The sequence below is a fragment of the Festucalex cinctus genome, chromosome 3 (genome assembly GCF_051991245.1).
Source record: "Festucalex cinctus isolate MCC-2025b chromosome 3, RoL_Fcin_1.0, whole genome shotgun sequence".
Classification (NCBI taxonomy): Eukaryota; Metazoa; Chordata; class Actinopteri; order Syngnathiformes; family Syngnathidae; genus Festucalex; species Festucalex cinctus.
This window is the reverse complement of record NC_135413.1, coordinates 8,859,527-8,884,873: the sequence shown is the minus strand read 5'-3', so window position 1 is coordinate 8,884,873 and position 25,347 is coordinate 8,859,527. Positions and strand designations below refer to the sequence as shown.

The window sequence follows — 25,347 nt, the reverse complement described above, 5'->3', positions numbered from 1 at the left end:
ATTAAAAAAAATGCGAATAATGTGTGGTGATTTTAACATTGACCTGTTAAATCCTAATGGACACCAGAAAACAACTGACTTTATAAATATGATGTATAGTAACAGTTTATTCCCTGTCATTACAAAACCAAGTAGAATAACAATTGATACAGCTACACGAATAGATAATATATTTATAAATAAAATAGATTTTAAAATAGAAAGTGGACTTCTTATTAATGATATAAGTGATCATCTCCCGGTCTTTGCAGTTCTCCATGATTATTTTGATAAAAAAAAATGATGAAGCCGTCAACTTACACAATTGAAAAAAGATTAACAACACCTCGGTCCATGGCTGCCTTTAAGCTGGACCTAGAAAAGCATAACTGGTCTGAGGTCTATTCAAAAAACAATCCTAACACTGCATATAGTGAATTCCAGTCAACAATTAACTTTTTATACAATAAACACTGTCCAATAGTTCAAATTAAAAGGAAGTATAAAGGTCCAAATAAGGTATGGATGACAAAGGGGATAGAAAATGCATGTAAAAAGAAAAATATTTTATATAAAAGATTTCTTAAAACAAGAACTATGGAAGCTGAAACAAAGTATAAGACCTATAAAAATAAATTATTAAATATTTATACGTATAAGGAAGAAAGATCATTACCATGCGTTATTAGAGCAGAATAAAAACAATATGCAAGAAATATGGAAAATACTAAATGATGTAATTAAAAATAGATCTAAAAAAATAAATTATCCCGAATACTTTATAAAAGATAAAGACATTGTAATCGATATAAAATTTCAGACATAGTCAATAACTTCAATGAATATTTAGTTGATGTGGGTAGTAATTTGGCAAATGAAATTCCAGAGACAAGAAATAAACATGACATAGATAAGTACGTTGTAAATAATTCATCCACTATGTTCCTTAATGGTGTTAATGATATAGAAGTATTAAATGTTGTAAAAACATTAAAAAATAAAAAGTCTACCGACTATTTTAATATTGATATGACACTAGTAAAAAGTATTATAGAATATGTTGTAAAACCTCTTACATATATTTGTAATTTGTCTTTCCAAACTGGTATATTTCCATCAAAAATGAAAATAGCAAAAGTCATTCCTATTTACAAAAGTGGTGATAGACATATATTTAGTAACTATAGACCAATATCATTGTTACCACAGTTCTAAAAAATTCTAGAAAAATTATTTTTATATAGACTGGATAATTTTATTGAGAAACAAGCTTTTGAGTGAAAATCAGTACGAGTTTAGAGAAAAACGGACCACTTCAATGGCAGTCATGGAACTTGTAGAGGCAATAGCTACCAACATAGACAATAAAAAATTTACTGTTGGGATATTTATGGATCTAAAGAAAGCATTTGACACGATAGACCATTCTATATTAATGAATAAATTAGTGAAATATGGTATAAGAGGCTTAGCATATAAATGGATAAAAAGTTATTTGGATGATAGATATCAGTATGTGCAGTTTAATAATACAAATTCAAAACAATTGAAGATTACTCATGGAGTTCCTCAGGGGTCTGTGCTGGGCCCTAAATTATTTATATTGTATATGAATGATATCTGTTGTGTCTCGAAAATACTCAAGAGTGTCTTGTTTGCGGATGATACAACTCTCTACTGTTCTGGAGACAACTTGAAGCAGCTTCTGACTACTGTGGAGTATGAATTAAATACAATAAAAAATTGGTTTGATATGAATAAATTATCATTAAATTTAAATAAAACCAAGTTCATAGTTTTCGGTACTAGACCAATCACTCATCAAGTTAAAATTATGGTGAATTTAATTGAAATAGAAAGGGTGTATGAAAATAAATTCTTTGGGGTAGTTATTGATGATAAATTATGTTGGAAACCACACATAGAAAATGTTAAAAGGAAAATGTCAAAAATCATAGGGATACTCTATAAAACCAAGGAGGTCCTGAACATGAATTCACTATATACATTATATAATACATTATTATTACCATATTTGACCTATTGTGTGGAAATTTGGGGAAATACATATAAAACAAATACCGACGCTGTTTTTAAATTGCAAAAAAAGAGCCATAAGGATTATTAATCGATCAAAATATACAGAATCAACACATCCACTATTTATTAAATTAAATACAATGAAATTTTATGACTTGGTTGAGTTTAAAATAGCACAAATAATACAAAGTATACAATAATCTACAAAGTCGTTTGAAATTAGACACTGTCCTTATGAGATAAGGGGTACAAGTGTGTACAAAAACCCCAAAACAAGAACAAATATTAAGCAAAGGTGTGTCTCCGTTAAAGGAGTTAATTTGTGGAATAACTTGGGAACTGACCTGAAAAGATGTAATTCACTTGTTGAATTTAAAAAAAATGTTTAAAAGTAAAGTTCAATATCATTATTTAAATCAGACATGAGTTAAGAAAATTGTAGAAATGATTTATTTATTTACTTATTTTTCTTTGATGTATCAATATGAGTGTAATGAAATTTGTATATATGTGTGTTACTATTGTGTATTTTTTTTTATTTTTTATATGTTATATGAGTAGGATTATATATTTTCTTTTATTAAAATGTAATTTATTGTAAATAAGTGATAGGATATGAAGAATAAGGGGTAGGACTGGATAAGTTTTCAACTTCTTCCTACTCCCTTGAACATATACATAGATATTTATTGGATGTTTCTTTTATTTTTACTTTTAATTTTCTTTATTTGTTTATGTGTTTATATAATTATATATATATATATATATATATATATATATATATATATATATATATATATATATATATATATATATATATATATATATATATATATATATATATATATATATATATATTCAGACTGAGTTTTAATTCAACTGCAGAGAGAGAGAGAGAGAGAGAGAGAGAGAGAGAAGAGAGAGAGAGAGAGAGAGAGAGAGAGAGAGAGAGAGAGAGAGAGAGAGAGAGAGAGAGAGAGAGAGAGCCTACATACATCTACGTTACATAACAAAACATTCACGAAGTAACTTTGACAACATGAACCGAAATATGAGTGAGCGGAAGAAAATTAAGGAGAGCCAAAACCTTGCGTCGTGCTGTAGGGGAGTGGGAAATGGGCGGAGCGAGGGCTGTGTGTGACTACTGGCCATCACGTCGCAGAGAAAAGAGAGAGAGAAACAGAAGCAGCCTGCAGCATTGAGAGAGGAGCGCTGGGTCGTCGGAGACGGATAATAAGGAATTATATCCGGGTTGTATTCGTATTTGGACTGAATTACTGAATTACCCGTACAAGATACTCGTGTTGTACGGATATCCAGCTCATTCCTAATGGAAACCCAATAAAATATGTAATATACTAAATAGGGCTGTCAAAGTTAAAGCGTTAATAGATTAATTAATCACAGAAAAATGTCGCATTAATCCCGTATTAACGCATATTAATCACACTTTTTTTTCAACCGCATTTGAGCGTCGAACGTAACCGCGGATGGTTACATTGAAGGCTGCGCAGGTCAGTGATTATGTCAATGCACGGCATTTCCTACGCCTGTTGTTCCAAAATGAGCGGGGTGACTCCAGTTGGTGTGCTCGGTGGTAAATTTCGCTTTAAAAAACACCCTGACGGGGACTTTAGATAATACAAATGCAATTTACATTTAATTAATTAATAATTGCTGAATTGCACCCAGTTGATATGATGCTGTTACATTTTGAACAATACACGCATGCATGCAATTGCATACATGCATTTAATCAATGTTTACAAATGACATTCAGATAATAAAATGTGTTAATGTCGAAATATTACGGTATTTTGTATTTTATATTCCGCAAGTAATATAAAAATAAAAAAAATAAAAAATGAATAGCTGATTAATTGCGATTAATCAAAATTAAAAAGTGTGATTAATCAGATTAAAATTTTTAATCGTTTGACAGCACTAATACTAAGCAGAATCAAATTGTGTCAATCGCTAGACAGGGCTTTGGTGAAACATTCCCTAAAGTGAGGTTAGTAGGTGGAGACAAGTTCCTCAAATTACATTTGAAACGTCACAACAACAATCTGCCCATGTCCTCCGTTTGCATGGCTACCAGGGAGTTGCCGCACCTGTCTGAGGTGTGTACCAACAAGCAGCTTAGTGTCATGCCTGCAGCAAGAGGCGGAGTTCCCGCCTGGCTTTGCCACTCTCCCGGGAATGACTGGATGCTTGTGCACTGAGCCACCGACATTCAGTAGGTCACGTCGGCTCGAGCGGCGAACTAGTAAAGCACAAGCCTGAGTGAACGTGTGTGAGACCCGGTGCGCAGGTGCATCCTCTTTCGACTTTATGTCCACATGTGCTTTTAAGTTGTCGGGCTGTGTGCCTGAGGGATTCATTGTCTATAAAAGAGCCGAGTCGTTTAGTCATGAGCTGCTGAGAGTTTATAAGTCTTATAAATGCAGCTACATCCTGTAGACAGATATCTGAGCTATCAAAACAACCAAACAAAATAAAAAGCGATGTTTTTTTGTTTGTTTTTTAGAAATATGGAGAGATTTTTTTTTTGCATGATGATTGCCTTGGGTAAGGTGTGTTGAACAACATAGGCCAGATTATTTAATAGTGAATAATAGTGAATAATGTGTTTCATTATTGCCATATTATGTTGATTTTGACAGATGCAATGATGAATGCATAACCTAAGTTCATTTATCCATTCTATATCCAGACTACTGGAACTTTTTGTTTTACATACATATTTTGAAAGCAAAAACTTATTTTAAGAAATGTTGTAAAGACATCCCTCGCCATATTTATTGCAAGTTGGTTTTTCGGGTCTCACTGTGTCACAGATTTTTAAATTGGACGTCTACATCACAGAATTTTTGTGATATCACAGGATTTTCCGCTGATCATTTTTCTGCGTTACTGATGTTACTAAAGACAAGGAATGTGCGAGTACCGATACCACATATCGGTATTGGTCCGATACCAGGCCTATTGACAAGGTATCGTATCGGTAGCCGACTTGTACATGGCTGATACTAGTATCAGCTGCCATCTTGTGGCCATTATATGATGAGGAATTAGAATTTAAAAATTAGAAGAAAAGAAAATTGACATGAATTTTATTTGGTTTTAAAGAAGGTGTATAGGTCTTTCTTTAAAATGATCTGTCATTATTTTTTTCTGTCCCCCCCAGAAAATTTTAATTAAAAAATAGGTACCCATTACTAATCAAGAGTTGAGTACTCTTACTGATATTAGTGTGAAAAACAGTAGTATCGAACATCCCTACTGCAGGCTCACACATGCAGTATTAAGTGCATGCCAGGAGAAAAGAGTCAATAAATAAAAGACAGGTAATGTCTTTACTTTGGGACCATTTCACACTTTAAAAAAGAAAATAATGTGCAGTGTGTCTACTGCGAAGCAGAACTGTCTTGCACAGTTGCATGTCTATGGTTAAGTAAACATTATCCAATTTAATATTGCCTTCCTCCGCAAGTAGTGAATGAATTGTTATCCCACCACAGGTGGACAAGGATTGACACAGCCACCGGTGCACTTTCAATCACTTTGTTGAACAAATGCTAACGGAATAGCTCTGTAACAAGCACATTCATACGCTATAGCTAATAGCGCTACAGCTGCTGCACACAGACTCGATGCGCAGACTAGCTAACGGTTAGCCAGTTAACATATACCAATTAACTATTAAACAATGAACTACAGATTCTAAAGAGCAAAATCGGGGGGTGGGGGGGATCCTTTTTTGACTATGTTTAAGGCCTATGCTATTTAATCAGCATCAACTTCTTTCGCATACTCAACTTGTTTGAACTTGATTGTAAAAGTGATTTGATATACAACACAGTATGAGAGCTTTTTTTACGAGTATAGTTCGTGAAAGAATGAAATTTGCAAATCAAGGTTCTACTTTATTAAATTTATCAATAAACTTACCGATATGTACACCTTCCACATATATCCATCCATCCATTTTTTTGACCGCATATTCCTCACAAGGGTCGCGGGGGGGTGTTGGCGCCTATCTCAGCTGGCTCTGCGCAGTAGGCGGGGGACACCCTGGACCGGTTGCCAGCCAATCGCAGGGCACACAGAGACGAACAACAATCCACACTCACAAGCACACCTAGGGACAATTCGGAGCGCCCAATTAACCTGCCATGCATGTCTTTGGAATGTGGGAGGAGACCGGAGTACCCAGAGAAGACCCACGCAGGCACGGGGAGAACATGCAAACTCCACCCAGGAAGGCCGGAGCCGGGACTCGAACCGGAGTTCTCAGAACTGGGAGGCGGACGTGCTAACCACTCGACCGCCCCTTCCACATATAAATAATCTAATGTAGGGCAGTGATCCATTACTGAGTTTCGGTTCACATTTTTGAAACACACAGACATACGCTCCTACATGCACACATTCAAATGTGTAAACCCATGTTTCTCTTCTTGCCAATGTTTTCCCTAGAGACCGGAATCATGTCTAACCCATTTCCCCTCATGATCGACCCTGTACAGATTAAATATGTAGCTGCGGCATCAAACATTTAATGCTCACTGCTACAAATCAGACCCTTAATCGTGCGTGGACTTTGGGGATGTGGACTCACTTTGCCGGTCTTGATGCTAAGTGAACGCGAGTGTGGCATTTGCACGCTAGAGTAAGTCATAATGATCACACTGGGTAGCGGGCTAACGGGCATGTCGGCTAATTGGAAGAGTCAGTAGTTGCGTGTGCGTTTATCTGTGTTTGGATGCTGAGCCTTCTTGTTGCTGGGTAAACTGGGCTAAGTTTACTAGGGCAGAAAATGTTGGAGGCCTTCATACAACCAGCATCTAAAATCTGCCTCCTGTCGTATTCTGTTTGCTCACTGCCTTTCAAGCACACACTCGTTCAGAAGTGAGTGTTTGGACAGACAAGCGCTCTAGGTCGAAAAGTTGCTATCTGTTGATAATTCAGATATTTCTCATTAACTTTCCCGCAGCAAGAAATGCATACAAATGGCGAGTGCACCTGCTTCAGTCCTCACATTCCTTTGCAGAAATTGCAAGGAGCAGCTTCCGAAGAGAAAAACACACAACAGAGACATCCACTCTAACGTGGAGTGACATATTTAGGGTGCCGAGTGACGCAGCAGAATCCGTATGAATGAGAGAATGACTGAGCACAATGCCGCTTACTCCCTTCCGGCAAAAACGACAGGAATGCAACTGTCTAAAAAACAGAAGACCATCTATTTTTATTTGTCCTCATTAGGGTAAGCTAACGTTATCTCTTTATTTATTGTCACATTATAGTTCTTCAAAATAAGGACATTCACATAACACAACAATGGGTATTGACTGCGTGAATCAGAACAACAATTTACCAATGTACATTCTCTTCGAGGTCACTACTGGTACAAAACAAGTGGGATAAATCCAACTTCCCATCTTCCTCAAATGCAGCATTAGCTAAGCACAGCGCTCCGTCGTCACACCGTCATTGTCTATGTGCTGTGATGGCGCAATATGTAGCACTGTGTAAATAAATGGCATGGAAAAACTGAACAAATTATAATACAGTACATGGGGTGTCCCAGAGTCCCAGGCTTTGGGACACCAAGAGAAATTACATATTGTGACATGGTTAAGAAGGCACAGTGAAAGATGGAAATGACCACCACATTAATCTATGTTGCCAAGTCCAAACCAGGGGAGGAAGACTTCAGGCTACTTCCTTTCAAATGGGCACATTTGTGCTTGGGCGCCTTTACTCCGGTGCCCTGGCCGGAGGTGAACACCAAGAAAACCAAGTGCAGTATGAAAAGGCATTTCAAGTCTTTAAAGAACTTAACATGCATGTCTTTGGAATGTGGATGTTAGCTGCCAGCCAATCACTGGGTATAATTAGACTAACAACAGTTCACATTCACATCTATGGACTTTTTAAAATCTTCAAAGAACCCAACATGTATGTTTTTTGAATGTGGAGGAAGCCCGAGTACCAGGGGAAAACTTATACAAGCTCTGGAAAACTTACAAATTATATAGGAAGTCAAGAGCAGAAATTTGAACCTGAGCGCTCTGACCTTAACCCCATCAAACACCTTTGGGATGAACTTGAACCGAGATCATGAGCCAGACCATCTTTCACATCCAACATACCTCACAAATGTGCTTGTGGAAAAAATGAACAAAACACGCAATCTTCCCATTACAGCAGAAACTCATATAAAGATCATCCGTTGGATATTTTTGCAGACACATATTGAAAGGCGCACAAGCAGATGTAGTGAAGGGTGTCTCTACCCTACAGACTTTCACGCCTACTTTGAGTCAAAGTGTATATGCAATAAATCCCTGAAGCAGTTGGCTGCAAACCTTGCTTTAAGAAGCTTTATCAACGTGTCTGGAGTAGATGCTATTTTAGAATGACAGAGTGTGTGTGTGCAAGTGTGTGTCCGAATTTGGAATCCTGCCCAGGGTTTGATTAGCAGCCTATTTTCCATGCCAGGTGATAACATTACCACCAGTCATGAAGACTCTCCAACTAAGAGTGTGAAAATGTCCTGAGAGGTGAAAGTCGACAACAAGCGTGGGCTTGTTAGTTTGTTTGTTTTTTGCCATGCAAAGTGTGGACTGCTGCTGTAGTCAAAGCTCAGCTGGGCTTGCCACTTTCTGGATTACTGGTACCGAAAGATTCTTGGACTGGTCTGATGCCGAAGGACGATGGGCTAACACCGTGGACTGCTTCAGCATGCTGCAGTTAAAGGTACTGTCAGATTTGGTCGGATTTCCGCCAACAATGGCAGGAAAACAATTTTATTGGGGTGGCCATCCTGGAGTACTTTTAGTATAAAAGACCACCACATTCCAAAGGTCAAATAATGATCTGTGTTGAGTGTCCTGGATCAATTTTTGCTCCACTCTTGTTGGCTTTTGATGAATTTTGTGAATAATAAAATCACCCCTAAGCCTATTGAGGACAAGTGCGAAAGAAAATAGACGAATGGTTAGATCTAGTTGTTTGAATCTGGATTATGCAAAAATATTTCCCAAGTACATTTAACTTCTCTTTTAAGAGTGAACCTTTATTTATTTTTATTTTTTTTATAAATTTGTTATTCCTGTTTATTTACATAAATTCCCCTTGAAAGTGTCCTACTTTAAATAATAATAATAATAATAATAATAATAATAATAATATCACAGTGCTTCCATCACCCTGCCTTCACTTATTATCATCATCCACATGTGGAAATCCGGTGTTTAACTGTGGATGATGCGCCAAATATGTAGTCACACTGAAACGTGCCGACCCAAGGGGCCCCCGTTGAGGCTAATCTCCTCCCTAATGAGAAACGCAGGCCCAAACATTGACAACCTGCAGCACTTTGCACTCCACCTGCCACCCGCTTACAAGTGACACACTGTCTGTCTCCACCTTCAAGGCGGAGGAGAATTTATAATGCATGAGAGGCATGCCGATGAGAATTAAGAGGGATATGGTGAGTTATTAATGGCGGTTTGATGCATATTCACTGCAGGCAGCATAAGGAGCTTGGGGGAAAGAGAAAAGCCTCTTGAGGGGAACAAAGACCCCGTGATCGATTACATTTTGTCTGAAGCAGTCAACTGCATATGTTCCATGTATGATCCATGGGAGAATTCAGGTTGTATGATATGATTTCTGTCACACTCCGGCGCTCGTCGCTGAGAGCTGATTGCTGAGTCTGTTGACCTCAAATCCAGAAGAGATCATGGGCCAACGTGTCATTGGTTCTCTGTGACTGTACAGCAAGAGTAAGGACAGGCTGGCAGGGGGATGTCTTCATGAAATGATGTGAAGCTACAATAGGAGTGTCTAAACTACAGGCCATTTGGTCCATTTGCAGTTAGAATGCATCAGTTTTTATTTCCTTCCGTTTCTGGCAACAGTAGTCTTACCTTCAAAAATCTGCAGCTGCAAAAGTGAACATCTGCAGATACCAGAACTTAAGTGCGGAAGTGGACACTTGTAGTCCATATCAATGAGTGTTCTGTGCACTGCATTACTGTGGTCAAAGATTTGGAAGTCAGTCCTACTTTTATTCCACAACAAATTTCAATTGCAGCAACATCACTGGGGGCTGTGTGAATAAAAATAGATGTGTTCCAAATACCAATCTGCTTGTTGTTTTAGTGGAGATGACTTTATTGGCGGCCATAATGAGACAAAAGGTGATCAAGAGGGCAGTTGCAGCAATACCAAAAAGTATGCTACTGTATCCAGATCTGCAGCTGAGCAGTTTGCAGTGGAAAAGGGCAGATGGCTCTTCAGTCGAACCTCAATGGTTTCTTTACACTTAGGCTCCATACTAGCGTTTCTGGAACATCCTTGCCCAATGGCCTCCATTGGGAGTTCCAACTGGTGATTGGCTGTCTCTTCGTGAGCGAATGAGATGTTTTTGTTTTGCTCACCAGATATTCTCCCAAATATATTCTACCACCCATATTAGAAACTAGAACATCCAATAACTTGGATGGAAATGAAAATCCATCCATCCATTAATTTTCTTTCGCTTTTGCAGCATCAGCCTAAGTAAGGGAGCCCACACCTCTCTTGCCTCACCAGGGAAGCTTCCTAACCAGATTGGCTCAACTTGAAGGCCCTTCTGGGTGAGCAAGCTTCTCACCCTATCTTGAAGGGATAGCCCGGACACCTTGCGAAGGTAACTCGTTTCAGCTGCTTGTATCTGATCTTGTTCTTTCGGATAGGACCCACAGCTCTTGAAAATAGGTGAGGGTGGTAAATTAGATTGATCAGTAAATCGAAAGTCCGCATAACCCTACTAAAGAACAAGAAACAAAGCAAGTAAGAATCTCTGGAACTTTGTGCATATGAATGTAAACTGACTGTCTCCTTACTTATTCGTGTCATATCCTGTTTGTGGAACAGCCAAGATAAACTCACCTCCCCCACACTTCCTCCTACTTATTCTTACTAAGTCTATATGTATCACCCAGTCTCAGACGGAATCTTCTTACAGGGGAAACAGAGGGTGCATTCCACCAGCGCTGAACAGAAAAACAATAACAACTCTTGGAGCGTCCTTTTAAGATCCTTCGCTTTACCCTCAAACGGCTCGTTCACCTCCCCCTTCCCATCAGTGTTACATAAGCTTCCTGTCAATTCAGCGACATATCACTGTTGTTGTCCCCTCATGTGTCTGTGAGACATGCGAGATCCCTGGCCGGCCGGCCTTTAATGAGATCTTCACAAAGGCGCATTGACTAGAAGCCCAGTGTGAGAGAGGATGACCCCAGCCAAGAGCACCCAGAACTGGGCATCAGCTGCCCCAGGCTCTCTATCCTTACAAAGACGTCCACTGTGGACACCGAGTTGAAAGGGCATGGAAGGGAAAAAAAAAAGGGGAACACAAGAGAAAAATAAGGGGGAAGAGGGAGGAGACATCCTGTTCCAGCAAATATCCCAAAAATGAAACTGATGAGTGATTTTTCTGAAGGAGTGTTCGATCAAGTCCTCTGTACTAGCAAGTTAGACCATACGCAACGCTGTTCAGAAGAGACCACAATGGGGATGGTTCCAAAACTTAGTGATTAGCCACCAAAAAGAGAAAGGCTGAAAGGAGCACTCTTGGAACCATTTGGAATACTTATGGCAGAGCGCCTTTTTGCTATCATTGTTTGTGTGGAAAAACCGACAGAAATGGTGGAGTTTTCATTAGCAGAATGGCTTTAAAATAATTGTCAGGCTTCCATGGTTAAACATAGTATCAGTACAGTTTGAATTCTTTTCGTGGACTTTTTTTTGTACTAGCTGAAGAATGACTCTTTCATCCCGACTGGAGGACATTGAGGTGACCTTGGAGCACATGCTGATGGATGTCTTTGTAAGTTGTTTTTTGTATATCTTTTGTCTTCATGCCTTGCAATTTAGTAATTTTGCTTTTAAACATATGATTTCAATCTCTTTCTTTTTATGCACATGACGTGGCTGACCTCTTGGTGCATAATTACGGTCCGAGGGCTAAAGCGGGCATATGTTCATGTCTCTTCCAGATGCTGTCATTAATTAGTGCAGAAACAATGTGCCGATTATATGTCAGAGGCAACACTGCAGAATAAATTGTCAGTCCAGGGATCTAACCTTAGTTGTGTGAACTACATGGCTCAGCACAAGGTGAACAAAGTGAGGAGAGGCTTTCGGAATGTTTTCTCAGCACGCAAGAGCCTTTCATCCATCTAACTTAAATGTGAAGTATGGGTTTATCTTTTGCCTTATGTCGTCGACATCCTTCACATGTTTTCTACAGCGAGCCATGAATCACCCCACTGGGAATAAATACAGGAAGGAAGGATTGAGAATGAAATAAGGAACGAGAACAAGAAGGGGGAATCTGATGGATGCCTCTGTCATATTCCCGTTTCCCCGGACGCTTGTCTTGAGGCAGATGACTCAGAATCCTGTTGTTTACGAGGTGCTCAAACATTCCCAGTGAAAATTCACAGACGTCTAGTCTTTAAGATACCTTTCAGGCCGCCCAGTATGGTGGCCGACTCCCCGCTTGCGTTGAGCTGCTCGATGATGTAATGAGTTTGGTCATTAAGCTCCTGTTTTCCCTTAACATTGTTTACGAGCGCATGAATCTGCTGGAGGGAAGCGTAATCCTTTCGCGGGATAAACTCACTTGTGAGCATTGCACCTTCAGAATTGAATTCCAGTGTTACATATATATTGTGAGAATTCTCACAAATGCATTAACTGATGAGAAATGATTATTCTGATTAATAGTTTTAGGCTAGAAAACTAGATTATTCATGCCGTGTGCGGTGTCCAGGAAAATAGTCGACTTCCTCTTTGTTTTTCTCTAAAGCACCTAATTACGCTACTCATTCATTCATTGTGCTAATTGCTGATGAATGATGGAAAACAAAGGAATAAATGGCTGCTTAGCATTACTGAATATTCAAATCACGTTTGTTTACTGCACATACATACACAGAGGTACACAGTTTCAAAAACACTCGTCTTACAACTGAGCATGTAATTTATCCCATTTTGGCAAATTTTGAATGCAGAGATGCTTAACCCTTTTATACAATCTGAGTCATATTTGTTCTGGCATAACCCTAAAATGTCATTATTTCACCCTGAAATATAAAAGCCATTTCTAATGTGACACAAAATACATTCATTGATTAATTCTCCCAATCACATATCCATATAAATGGCAAATATATCAAAATGTCATTCACACTTTTGTCCAGGTGCTACAACGTTGTTCCGATAGTAATGCTAATGTCATGAGCAGAGTAATAAGAAATGCCAATTACCTGTAAAAGTTACGTATATATGTCCTTGCAGATTAGACAGACAATTTTTGAATGCCAAAAACTGGTAGCTTTTCGGCTAGCGTAAAGGCAGAACCGTTTGTTTGTGTCACGATTGGGGGTGTTGGAGGCAGGACCCAAATGCAGGGGGCAACAAAAACAGGGCAAGGCAGGGATGCAAGTAAAAAAAAGGGGTCTAATTAACAAAAAGGCAAACGAGGTACACTGTGAAAATAACGAAATTAACAAGAGCCAAAAAATAGACTAAAGCAACAAGAACAGGAGCGAAAGAAGACATGGCATGGAAGGCAACATGGGATGACTAGACAGTAACAGTAACAATGACTCAACAAGAACTGAAAGAAAGCAGGGTAACTAAATACACATGGTAACGAGAAAACAACACCTGGGCAAGATACAAGAGGCTTGGGGAGCTGATTGGTCAACACACTGGGAAGGGAAGACACACTCAGGTGGACGTGGTTAGACATAACGAGACAAGGGAAGAGACAAGGAATACATGAAATAACCAAAAGAAAACAAAATCCCACCCCCACAAAACCAAAACATGACAGCTTGTTTGTTTATTTATTTGAACAACCCTGCTTAAACAATTTTCTTAAATAAAACCATACATAAGGAATATCCTTACCCTCCCTATGTTTGTACCCCAATTTTGTTTCAAGCATTACTCTTTATTGATGACTTCTGCCTGCTGTCCTGTCCTCGATAATTTGTTAACCAATGCGTAGAGAAAGGACCATTAGTGGTCATTACGGTTAAGCTGATCTTCTCCACACTTTAGTCATGAAGAGTCTGCAGACCCGTCACCTAGTTGGGCATGGATAGAGCCGAGTGATTTTAATTAGCGCTGGGTTAACACAAGGGGAGGGCGCATGAATGATTTAGCTACGTTAAGAGGATTCAAGGGAACCAACCTTCCTTTTACATACTGAAAGTGGGTCAGGAAATACAGTAGAATCACTGTTAGGCTTTGGATTTTTCAGGTCGCCACTCTTATTTCTTGTACATGTGCAATGATAAGTTGCTGAAGAGTCGTGCCTAGAAGCTTAACATTCCGACATTCTCACGGCATTATGACAAAAGCCGCAAAATGCAACAAAAATAAAACACACTGCCCAAGGGGAAGCTATTGAGCGTCCGAAGAAAGAACTTTAAGTCTATTCATGTTTCCAGGCAAAATAGTTCCCCCATTGCTTGCTACTGGCTTAATTTCCATGGAGTCTGTGCCACAGAGGTTTCATTCACACACAAACATGTCCACAGTGACAAGTCTCCTCTCACATTAGCCAATCGGTGGCATGATGTGTATGTGCTAATTGGATCTGCTTTTGGCTTCTGCAAAATGTCTCTTCGTGGCACCCACGTGGTCTCCAGCCAAACTTGCTTTGTGTTGTGTTTCATGAGCTTCTGGACACGCACACATGCACGCACGTACGCACACAGATGGCGGTTCCTCATCCTCGCAGTCTTACACAAAGGCTGTGGCTGTCACGTCAGGAAATGGGGCGGCGTGATTAAAAATGCATTCATTCCTTGTGTAGTTTAATTGAATCTCTAAGCCCCACAAACCCCTCAGTCCTCTCCCCCAACATCCCTTCTTCAGCGCAGGCTTAGTTCCCGCAACCAAACCTTTACAGTACTTGCCTTTCCTTGTTTTTTCCCCACTCTTCTGCATTTTTACAAAAGAGGACCAAAGCAGAATGGGAATGCTTCCATCACATCTGCTCACTTCTGCATCCCCATTCCTTGCAGTGAAAGCAGAGTTTCATATTTTGCGCAAGAGGCAAATATGCCACAAAGGTCTCGGAGTGCTTTCAGGAGTCCAACTTTACCACAGTCGGTAGCTAGATGATTACTTTATACTGCAGGGTTCAAGTGACACAACTAAGACATTTTTTGTAGTCTCAAATAGCACAATTTCCATGTCACTGGCATCGGGCCAAAACCTCATCAGTCATAATTTGGCAAATTTACCATTTTTAAAAAAAAAATAAGTGTTGAAAATGGCTTGCTATCTCATGATTCAATGTTAATAGTTGAACAAGCATGACATTTTTGGGGTCTCCTGAAAAGGGATGTACAAGGTTTTGGCCCGACGCCAGCTATATGTATTATGGCAACGTAAAAGATGCATGATAATATAGTCATAATGGTTTAACGCCTCTTCCGAATGCTGTCCAATCCCACCTGACTTTGGGTAAAAGACAAGGTAGATACACGTTTAAATTGTTCCGTGATTCTGCTCATAACGCAAAACACTTGTACCTCAAATCAAGGTTCTCGTTTATGGAAAAACTCATGTTGGGTCACTCATATCTCAAGGCAAAACTGTTATTTATATTAATATAGTTATATTATTTGTTATATTTGTATTAGATATGTGTCTGTTATTATTCATTTGCAGTGTTGATGCTTGCAACTAATCAATGATCAACTCAACTATTATAACGTGAGTGTCAAATCCAAACATCAAAAGTTGCTCAAGCCCTACTGTGAAGCAGGCGTGCTGACCTCACCGTCCTAGAATGGACTGAGCTCGAATTTGAGGGTTACACTGTTTTGTAAAAAAGTAACAATATCTACACCGTGTCATAGAAATTGCCTGCATGAAATTGCTTGTATTGGGATCTTCTGCAGAACTGTACAGTATATCCGTGGAGACACCATGTTCCCAATATGACAAATTGGAAGAACTCAGAATGACATTGCGTGGTCTGCGAGAGATTCGAGATGACAACAGCCCGAATATTGGAAAAATTCAAACTGAACTAGCTGAATGAGGAGGGAGGGGACAGGGCAGAGGGAGAGTGAGCGGGACGGGGTCAGCTTGTTATAATTGAGTCATTTTGACACACCCGTTACATAAGAGATTAGGACAGAGTAGCAATGGCCTCGTGCGCTCTCTCTCTCTCTCTGGCTGTTTTAGTTCCAGGTTGCTAATTTCAATATACAGTATTACCTACTGGATATCGCTCATTGTTTTATTTATTTATTTATTTATTTATTTATTTATTTATTTATTTATTTATTTATTTATTTACTATTTCTATGTACATTTCAAGTGACTCATGTCCAATATGGCTTCGGTAACACATGCAGCTAGCACCTACTGCTATGCTATTTTGCTATGTTATGTCTGGTGACCAGTCCAATCTGTACCGTGCCTTTTATCCAAAATCAGCTGGGATAGGCTCCAGCTCACCCGACACCCTAATAAGGATAAGCGCTCCAAAAAGGAATAGAAATAATGGAAACAGAAATAACCCAAACTAGTCGAATCTCTTGACGCTACACAGTCAATTTCACTCTATTTAGAGTAAATTAAGAGTAAATTTGACTCTATTTAAAGTGGGACCAAATAGTCTCCGTTTTAGAGTAGGCTAAGATTTACACTAGAAAGAGAGTAAAATACAAAATTGAAAACACATAAAATAAAATAAAAGTCACTAATGACTTGAGGAACAAACTTACAACCTTCAGCTTGGGAGAAGCCATACTACCACCTGAGCTATATGCCACTCCTACTGTTTGCTTATCTCCAGAGACCAAAGACAACGTTTTTGGTCTTGGAGTAAGGAAGATTCCATGCAATCATGGAACCAGCTGCAGCTGACATGAGCAATATACTAACAGAAAGCAGGAGCTGCGTGGCCCAGGGAGTAGATCAGCTGTCTCCCAAGATGAAGGTCTAAGTTTGTTCATCTACATTTTGAGTCACTTTTAGTTTTTATTTTTTCCAATTCTTTATTTTACTCTCTTCCAAGTGTAAATATTACTCTAAAACCGAGTCTATTTGGTCCCACTCTAAATAGAGTGAAATTTACTCCACAAAATTGACTGTATATGTTTTGTTTCTGGAACTCTAAATTATTGAATTAGATGCATTCGATTTTGGAGATGTCAAAATACATCCAGGATGTTATCAAGGAAGCACATATATTGACCTCCAGTATCCATGTGGAAGGATTCAAATTAGAGCATAATCCAACTTTAATCAGATCTCCCTCATTAAACTTTTGCCCAGGCTTCACAATAAGCCAAGTAAATGGAGAGAAGACAATTATCATAAATTTGAACCCATTTGCATGTGCACATAATCAATTCTAAACTTGTATTACCGTTGTTATTATTATTGAGCCTCCGCTTTCCTTCAGTTTGTCATCTGCCGATTACACACACACACACACACACACACACACGCACGCACTCAATTGACATGGGTGTGTAATTCAGACCTCATCTGCTATTCACAACTGCAAATTGCACATCCCACATCCATTCAAGTCAGCCGCTGCACTCATAATAGAATACTTAGAGGACCATTTGAATGATATATTCTGAAATATTGCAATTCTAATACCAGCAAGGCTTGATGGCTTCTTATGACGGCAATGGCTGTAGACAGTTTTTTTCTTTCTTTTTTTTTTTTTCTTTGTTGTTGTTTTGACAGCACATTTGTCACTACAATGTTGAAGACCTTCCTGGAGGTCATAACGTACATTAAAATGATGGAAGTGAGCGTTAAGGATGTATATTTAACCAGTGTTTCTGTAATATTGTTGGTGGTAGCTGGCTAATGAGCAACTGTGTGTCAACATTTGTGTAAGTCCCTCAATTTTAGTACGTTCAGCACTAGGAGATTTATCCATAATGATCTTTTTCAGTATTTACTATTACATTAGTGCACCTGACCAACAGTGCTCAGCTTTCTTGGTCATTTGACACTTTACTCATTCTGTTTTGTTTGCAAACCATAAACATGCCTCAGTGTCATGGTCTTGATGTGGTCACGTTGTGCCCTCTCATGTACTGTGCTGGTCCAGTGACTTCAAAGGTTTCAAAGGTAAATACACCAGATTTAGCCCGCCGCCAATTTCCATTTGGAGTCCCATACAGGAAACAAAGAAAAAAAAAAAGACAGACATAATGTGCTGTCACATTGACCAGAGTTTCCCAACCTATAGTGCGCCAAGGCACATATTTTCTATCAGTAAAATCATGACACAAAAAGTTTAAAGTATAGGTATTTGTAGTAAATAATCGTTTTTGAACAAGTTCAGTAAAATTTCATGACAAGCTGTTCTCTCACGGCACACTATGTATGGTGTTTGTGTATGTGGTCAGAAATCACTGACATAGACAAAACCATCAAAATTACCGATCCAATAAAAATAATTGCAGGATAGGCAGTGGATTGATCTCGCCATAGTCCAATTGGGCTTTGGAAACCAGTGTCCTTCAGTATTGTTTCATGACATGACAATGACACTGCGTACAGTCTAAACTAAACATATATTCTGTTGTGAATTTACCCGATCTACTTTCAAACTGTCACCTTAACTCTTTGACCACCAAAAACATTTAATGACATGTGCCAAAATCCTAATGAATGCCGCCATAAACATTAATTGACGTTTGCTAAGTTTTTTTTTTTTTCTCTCTCTCATTGGGCAGTGCAACGTCTTGTACAGCACTGCCTGCTCAATGGGTTGTGGAATCAAAAACACCCACTAACTATGGCCAGCAGATGGCAGCATTGTATCAATGGGCTCACGGTATATGAAATTACAATGAAACATGACAAATCTGATGAAATTGAACGTTTTCAAGGATGACGTGAATGATCAAAGCCTTTCCTTTCACATTAAATCTAATTCACAGAGCGTCAATAAACCAATATATATATATATATATATATATATATATATATATATATATATATATATATATATATATATATATATATATATATATATAAGTAAACGTGCACAAAATGTATCTTTTCAATGTCACTCAAGTTGCCTCTTTTCAAATGCTGATAACTAAAGAACGGAGTAAGGTAGAAACATATTTTTTTTATATTTCTGTAGTTGTAGCGCACAATATTTTGTTTGCTTTGAAAGATGAGTGAAAATGCTCGAAATCGGCTGGCACTGTTGGGGTTGTTTTTTGGATAATGTTTGGCAGTCAAAGAGTTTTTAATAACACCTTTATTAACTGTGCAGCCAATGTTTTAATGCACGTTTAACATTGATGAGGTTGTAGTGTGTAAGCCAGAACATGCCATTTTCTCTCACTGTAGCATCATTTGTATCCATGAGATTTGCTGATCAAGTCGGGATGATTTGAGGTTCCACTGTACAAACCACTGGCTAAATAGCTTTTATTTTCAATGCATATGTTTTATTCATAGGGTAGCAACAGCAAAGCAGGTTGCGCATGTTTTTCAGAGGGTGGCCTGGCTTGACTCCAGTGAGTCATTGATTTGTCTTGTCTCGCCACCCTGACAAGCAAACCAGTATTATTATAATAGCAACATATGGCGAGACTTGCATAGGCTCAGCAAATGCAAAGAGTCCCACAGATAGATTGTCATCGACTTTGCCCTTTGTGTGCTGAGGTGCTCAATAAACTGTTTGTGAACTCCAGAGACGTTCAGGAGAATCTGTCCCGCTGTCATCTCGTGGAGTGGAAAAGCCAATAACAATCCTCCCGCTCTCACCGCATGATCATATTTAGAGATGGCGACTGTGGGGAGGAGGAGCAGGGAGGAAGTTTGTGTTGCGTCAACAAATAGACTTGCAGCTCCACAAAGGAACGTGGTTTTACTCATATTAAATAATCAATATTGACTATATAAATTGATGTATAAGAAATGGCTCAAATGTGACTAATACTTCAAGCTAATTACACCAACATGTATGTGCATTTCTATGCATATCCAATCATAGAAAATAGAAAGAAAGATAGAAATTATTACACCACAAGTCACACAATATTTTGTCTTATATTAATATTAATGGCATAAGAGTTGCCTCATTCATATACATATGGTTGAGGTAACAATTACCGCCATTCATATATATTTTTTTTAATACTTTTTTTCTTCCACTGCTACTCTTGATTTTTTTTTTAATCACTAATTGCCTTTTTTCCTCCCTTATCACGTATGAGGTCGATGTGAAAAATCATTGTGTGTGTGTACCCAGCTTTACTGGATGTGAACACCCTCACAGCAGATTGAGCAGATGTTGCGCTGAACGATGCGGTTTGTCCAAAACAGCTTTCTCCCCTGAGACAAGGACAAAGCTTTCCAAAATACAAATATGTCCCACTTTTCGACAGGAGCCCGTACAATTGTTCCCATTTCCAGGAAATCTCCCAGGCAATCGGTTACCTTGAACGTGTTTTCCTAGTGCCGCCTAAACTAACAACTGTGGTGAGGAAATGAAATCAAAATGAAAAGCGGCCCTGCAGGGATCCCATCAGGGTTGCATTAGCATAGTAAGGATCCCTAAGAGCAGCGTGATCTTGTGGGAATTTAGTTGAGAATTATACAAAAAGGGTTGTACATTAGTTTAACTTTAATTCATTCTGGGGCACAGGTGTGACACGACGAGAGGAGGTAGGACTCAGACGCAGATGTAAAGTTGGCCAACAAGGCTGCAGCTTTAATAACACGAAACTCAAAACGCCTCTTAAAGAGGGAAAAAAGGCTGAACAAAAAGAGCTCCAAACTGGAGAGACAAAAAGGGCACTCAAAAACAAGGACAACAGAAAGCGCTCCACTAGGGAGGAAAACAAGGGGCAAACTAAGGGCGCAAGACAAGGCAAGGCAAGGCAAGGCAAGGCAAGGCAAGGCAAGGCAAGGCAAGGCAAGGCAAGGCAAGGCAAGGCAAGGCAAGGCAAGGCAAGGCAAGGCATAAAACAAGGCCTGTGATTCAAAGGCTGTGAGGACGCTTCCATGCACTGAGATGTTACACTTCGGCACTGAGGGGAGAATGCAGGTAGCTTTTATTGTCTGGCTTGATTGGTGGCAGGTGGTGATGATCATGGGCGGGGACCGGTAATTAGTGAGCTGCAGGAAGAGCAAGTGACCTGGGGTGAGAGGAGAGTTAGAACTTTCAAAATAAAACGGGAACATGACTATAGAAATAAAAGCATGAACCGCCACGCCGGTGGCGGCGTGACAAGGTGTATGTCAATTTTGTTTGCATTTTGAAAATGTTTCTCTGCATCCTGTAAAATGCCAGTTAACGGTTTTTGTTCCCACAGAGCAAGCTAATACATGCCTGTGTATGTAGTTACATGCTCCGTTTGCAATATATGTTAGCTTTAACTTGTATACTTTAGCTACATGAAATGTTATGGTTTAGTTAACATTTTTGTGTTTAAATCATAGATTCTTGTGAATCCGAATTGTATTGTTAGTGTCATATGATCATTTTCTGAGCTGCAGCTTTGTCATTTGTCATGTGCTGAATAGGGATGTAATGATAATCAAACGTCACAATACGCTAAATATCATGATATGAACCTCACAATAGGATAATTATCACGATATTGTGGGGAGGATGGTGATGTATATTTAAAAAAAAAAGATTCATATAGGAAAAAAACACAACATTGAACATTGTTTTTGTACATAACAGTAGTGACAGAGCCTGGTCATGTCATGTCACATGTCATTTTATTGTCATGTGCTCTTAATGGCTCAGCGGCACAAAATCTATGGTTCACACTGCTGTGTTCAGCTGGGTGATGAATAGTGTTGTTCCGATACTGGTATCGGCAGAGGTGCCGATATTGCATTAAAACAGTGGTATCTGTATCGGTGACTACTCACAAGTAACATGCCGATACCATTAATTCCAATGCTAATATAGGATTTTGGATGCAGCATCTTGTGTCTTGCTTATGCACGACATTCACTGATATGTGACATGTTCACTGCATGCCGATCTAAGATATCCTATTGGCCCTTGAATGCTCTCAACCAATGGCAGGACAGCTTTTCCATGTTGAGGAAAAAACCCTTAGGTATTGGTATGGTATCGGCCGATACTGCAAAGCTGGGTATCGGAATCGGTATCGGGAGCCAAAAAAACGGTATCGGAACAACACTAGTGATGAATCGTGCTTTTTTATTTTTTGTAGATGTTGAAAAATAGGACTGATTTATGGGAGTGATAACCACCGCAGTGGCCAAAACATTCCTAATTAAAATTAAACTACATTAATAAACTAACCACCAGAGGTTGCTGAACATGGAATACAACCTGGCCTTTTTAACATATGTTCTTTTAATATCGTGAGATGATGAGGAGGATCTCTAACATCGCAATCTTGCCATCACTGCTGAAAGTGAAGACATGCAAGCGGATTGAGAGGCAGTCCAGCTCCAGGGTATCAACCCCCCCCCCCAAAAAAATAAACAGACGCACACAGAGAAAAAGCCCAGTGATGAGCAGGACCGTGGGGATGAGTCAGACGGCCTTTGGGCAGTCATACAGTCTGGTTGGGTTATCAGGCTAAATTAATGGAGAGCCTAGATCCAACGATGCTCTTTTTATTACATCTGGAAACAAAGAGGAGGCAGCCTTCTATAATCACACATAAAATTAGCTCTGCTTTGATTGCATCTCTCTTATTCTCTTCACTTTTAATATTGGCTCTTTCTATTCTGGTTGCTTGGTTTGTGTCTGTCAAATCTTACGTCTTACTATCAGGGGAATGTATTAATAGCTGATTTATTTCGAGGACTGCCGGCGCAAACTGACCCAGATCATTGAGGCATGTCAGAATCACCCGGCTGATATTCACAGTTTAATGCCTCATTTTTAGCTCCTAATCATGCGCGAATGATTTTGTGGAGACGGGTTGCCCACAGCTCCAAATGTAAGCATACATTTCTCCCCCTCCACGTCTGTCAAGATGACAGGGAAGGAAATTGAATTCAAGGCGAACCGGTGGGAATGTGTTCACTTTATCATCATCTAACCTGTTGAAGGTATCACTCCAAACCCGCCAACCTGACCAACTGTTTTTTTGTCTCTAATCAGCTAAAAATATTTTAATTTTTTGTTTTGGGCTTTTTTTAAACGTTGACACCAATATTTTCCCTTTTAGTTAAACTGAGTATTGGCTCCTACATGCCAAGCAGACAAAAGTTTATAAATAAACCTCTGATATTTCTCATGTAGGCCACAGTCAGTGGCAAGCTGATGTGGGCCAGGCCTGTTGAATAAATAATGCTGACTGGGGATTACCGCAGCAGATGATTTTCTCCTGTGTGATTGTCAGGCCGCAATGTGTGTCGGTGTTTCTATCCTATCGTATCATCATGTCACCAAAACTGGCGGGTGGTCTTCACTTATGGGGGTGGAGGAGAATGGTGCTCTTTTGCACGGCTGCTTTTTAATCTACATAGCATCCATCCATCCATCCATCCATCCATCCATCCATTTTCTGAACCCCTTGCTCCTCACAAGCGTTGCGGGGGGTGCTGCAGCCTATCCCAGCTGGCTATGGGCAGTAGGCGGGGTACACCCTGAACTGGTTGCCAGCCAATCACAGGTAATCTACGTAGCAACAAGTCATATTACATTTGTAGTTAGATTGTTTTGAGCGCACAGCGTTAGTTTCATTAAATTCACATTTCAAATGTCTTTTTAACGACAGAGTTCCTACATTCACGATCAATTTTGAACAATAAAAGTGTCATCTTTCGAAATTCAACATTTGTCATCATTATGACCTAATGAAATGTCCAGTCAGTGGGTGTCGTACAGTGTGTATGAAAAGTTTACACAACCCTGTTCAAATGGCAGCTCTTTGTGATCTAAAAAAAATTACACCATAAATCTTTTAAATCCACCGTTACCGTGACCTATAATCAGTATGACTTGACATTTTAGAGAGGGGAAACTAAAATAAACAACAGGGATAATATGGTTGCACAAGTGTGCACACCCCCTAACTGAGGATGGGGCTGTGTTCAGAAATATTAACATTCCAAATCATACTAAAATGGAGTCAGCACACACCTCCCACAATTTAAAGTCCTTTTGATTAACCACAAATAAAGTTTAGCTGTTCTATTAGGCTTTTTCTGATTTTTTTTTTTTGCCTTATAGCAGAAGCTGGAGGGTTTTGTGCAGGGATGTTCGATAGCATTTTTTTTTCCTGACCGAGTACCAACTCTGATACCGTTATCAAGTGCTGATACCACGAGAACTTTTGCTAAATAAAATTTAAAAGATCATTTTTAATAAGACAGAGCTATATATCCCAATACAACATTTTTCCCTTAAAATTGCATGAAATTAATGGCAAGTTTCGAAGCTTCTGATTTCTAGTCCCTGATGATAAAACGCCTGCTCTAGCAAAGACTGATACATTGAAATAAGGCCAAGCATCGGCCCGATACCGATACCTGGTATCGGTACTCGCTCATTCCTAGTTTTGTGCTTACACTGATTGCTGTTTGGAACTGTACATCATTCCCTCCATCTTGACTAATAGACTCCAGTGCCAGCTGAAGAAAAACAGTCCCAAAGCACAATCCTGGGTTTACTCAGTCAAAAGGACTTTAAAAGGTGTGTGCTGAAATTTGAATGTGACTGGATAATTCTGAACACGACCACATCTCCAGTTATAAGAAGGTGTGCAATCATAATATCCGAGTTGTTTAGTTTTAGATAACATTTTTCAACTGAGTTGTACTGGATTCAAGGTCACATTACTGGAGTATAAAGTGGTGAAATGATTTAATTTGGTCTAATTTTTTACATCACAAAAACAATTTGAACAGGGATATGTAGACTTTTCATGTCCACGGTATGTTTGCGAGCACGTGCGTTGATCCTCTCCTGTTAATCAGCCGACTGCTCCATATCGACGTGCGGAGCCCGCCCAGGCTCGGCGGTGAGTGATGATGAGAATATGACAGCGAGTCGATGGGTGCTACCATAAGTCACAGGTCCAATAGTTCTAATGGACATGTAAAGCCCACCTCGCTGGAAGCTGAAGGCAACAGCACTGACTCAGCTGTATGGCCGCTGACCTGGATGAGGCTGTGTGACTGCTTGAGGGAAATCTGGCTAATTTCCTGACTGTTTTGCATTCAGATGATGTATCTTGCATTAGAATAATGTCGGCTTGACTTCACTGATGCATGTTTGTGTGTGATCCC

General features: G+C 39.3%; 1 protein-coding gene across 4 annotated transcripts in view; it reads left to right on the top strand.

The window, feature by feature from the left end:
- Window positions 1–25,347, top strand: part of frmd4a (FERM domain containing 4A) — a 202,863-nt gene that overhangs the window by 71,265 nt on the left and 106,251 nt on the right. The window contains exon 1 of one of the 4 annotated variants that reach the window (XM_077515688.1): window positions 8,567–8,787. The exons of 2 other annotated variants lie outside the window; for them this stretch is intronic. In XM_077515688.1, coding sequence (XP_077371814.1) covers window positions 8,641–8,787 — 147 coding nt within the window. In that variant the 5' untranslated portion in view covers window positions 8,567–8,640. Of the gene's footprint in view, window positions 1–8,566; window positions 8,788–11,512; window positions 11,909–25,347 lie in introns of those variants that run through there. One more of the 4 variants, XM_077515691.1, reaches the window with a different exon arrangement.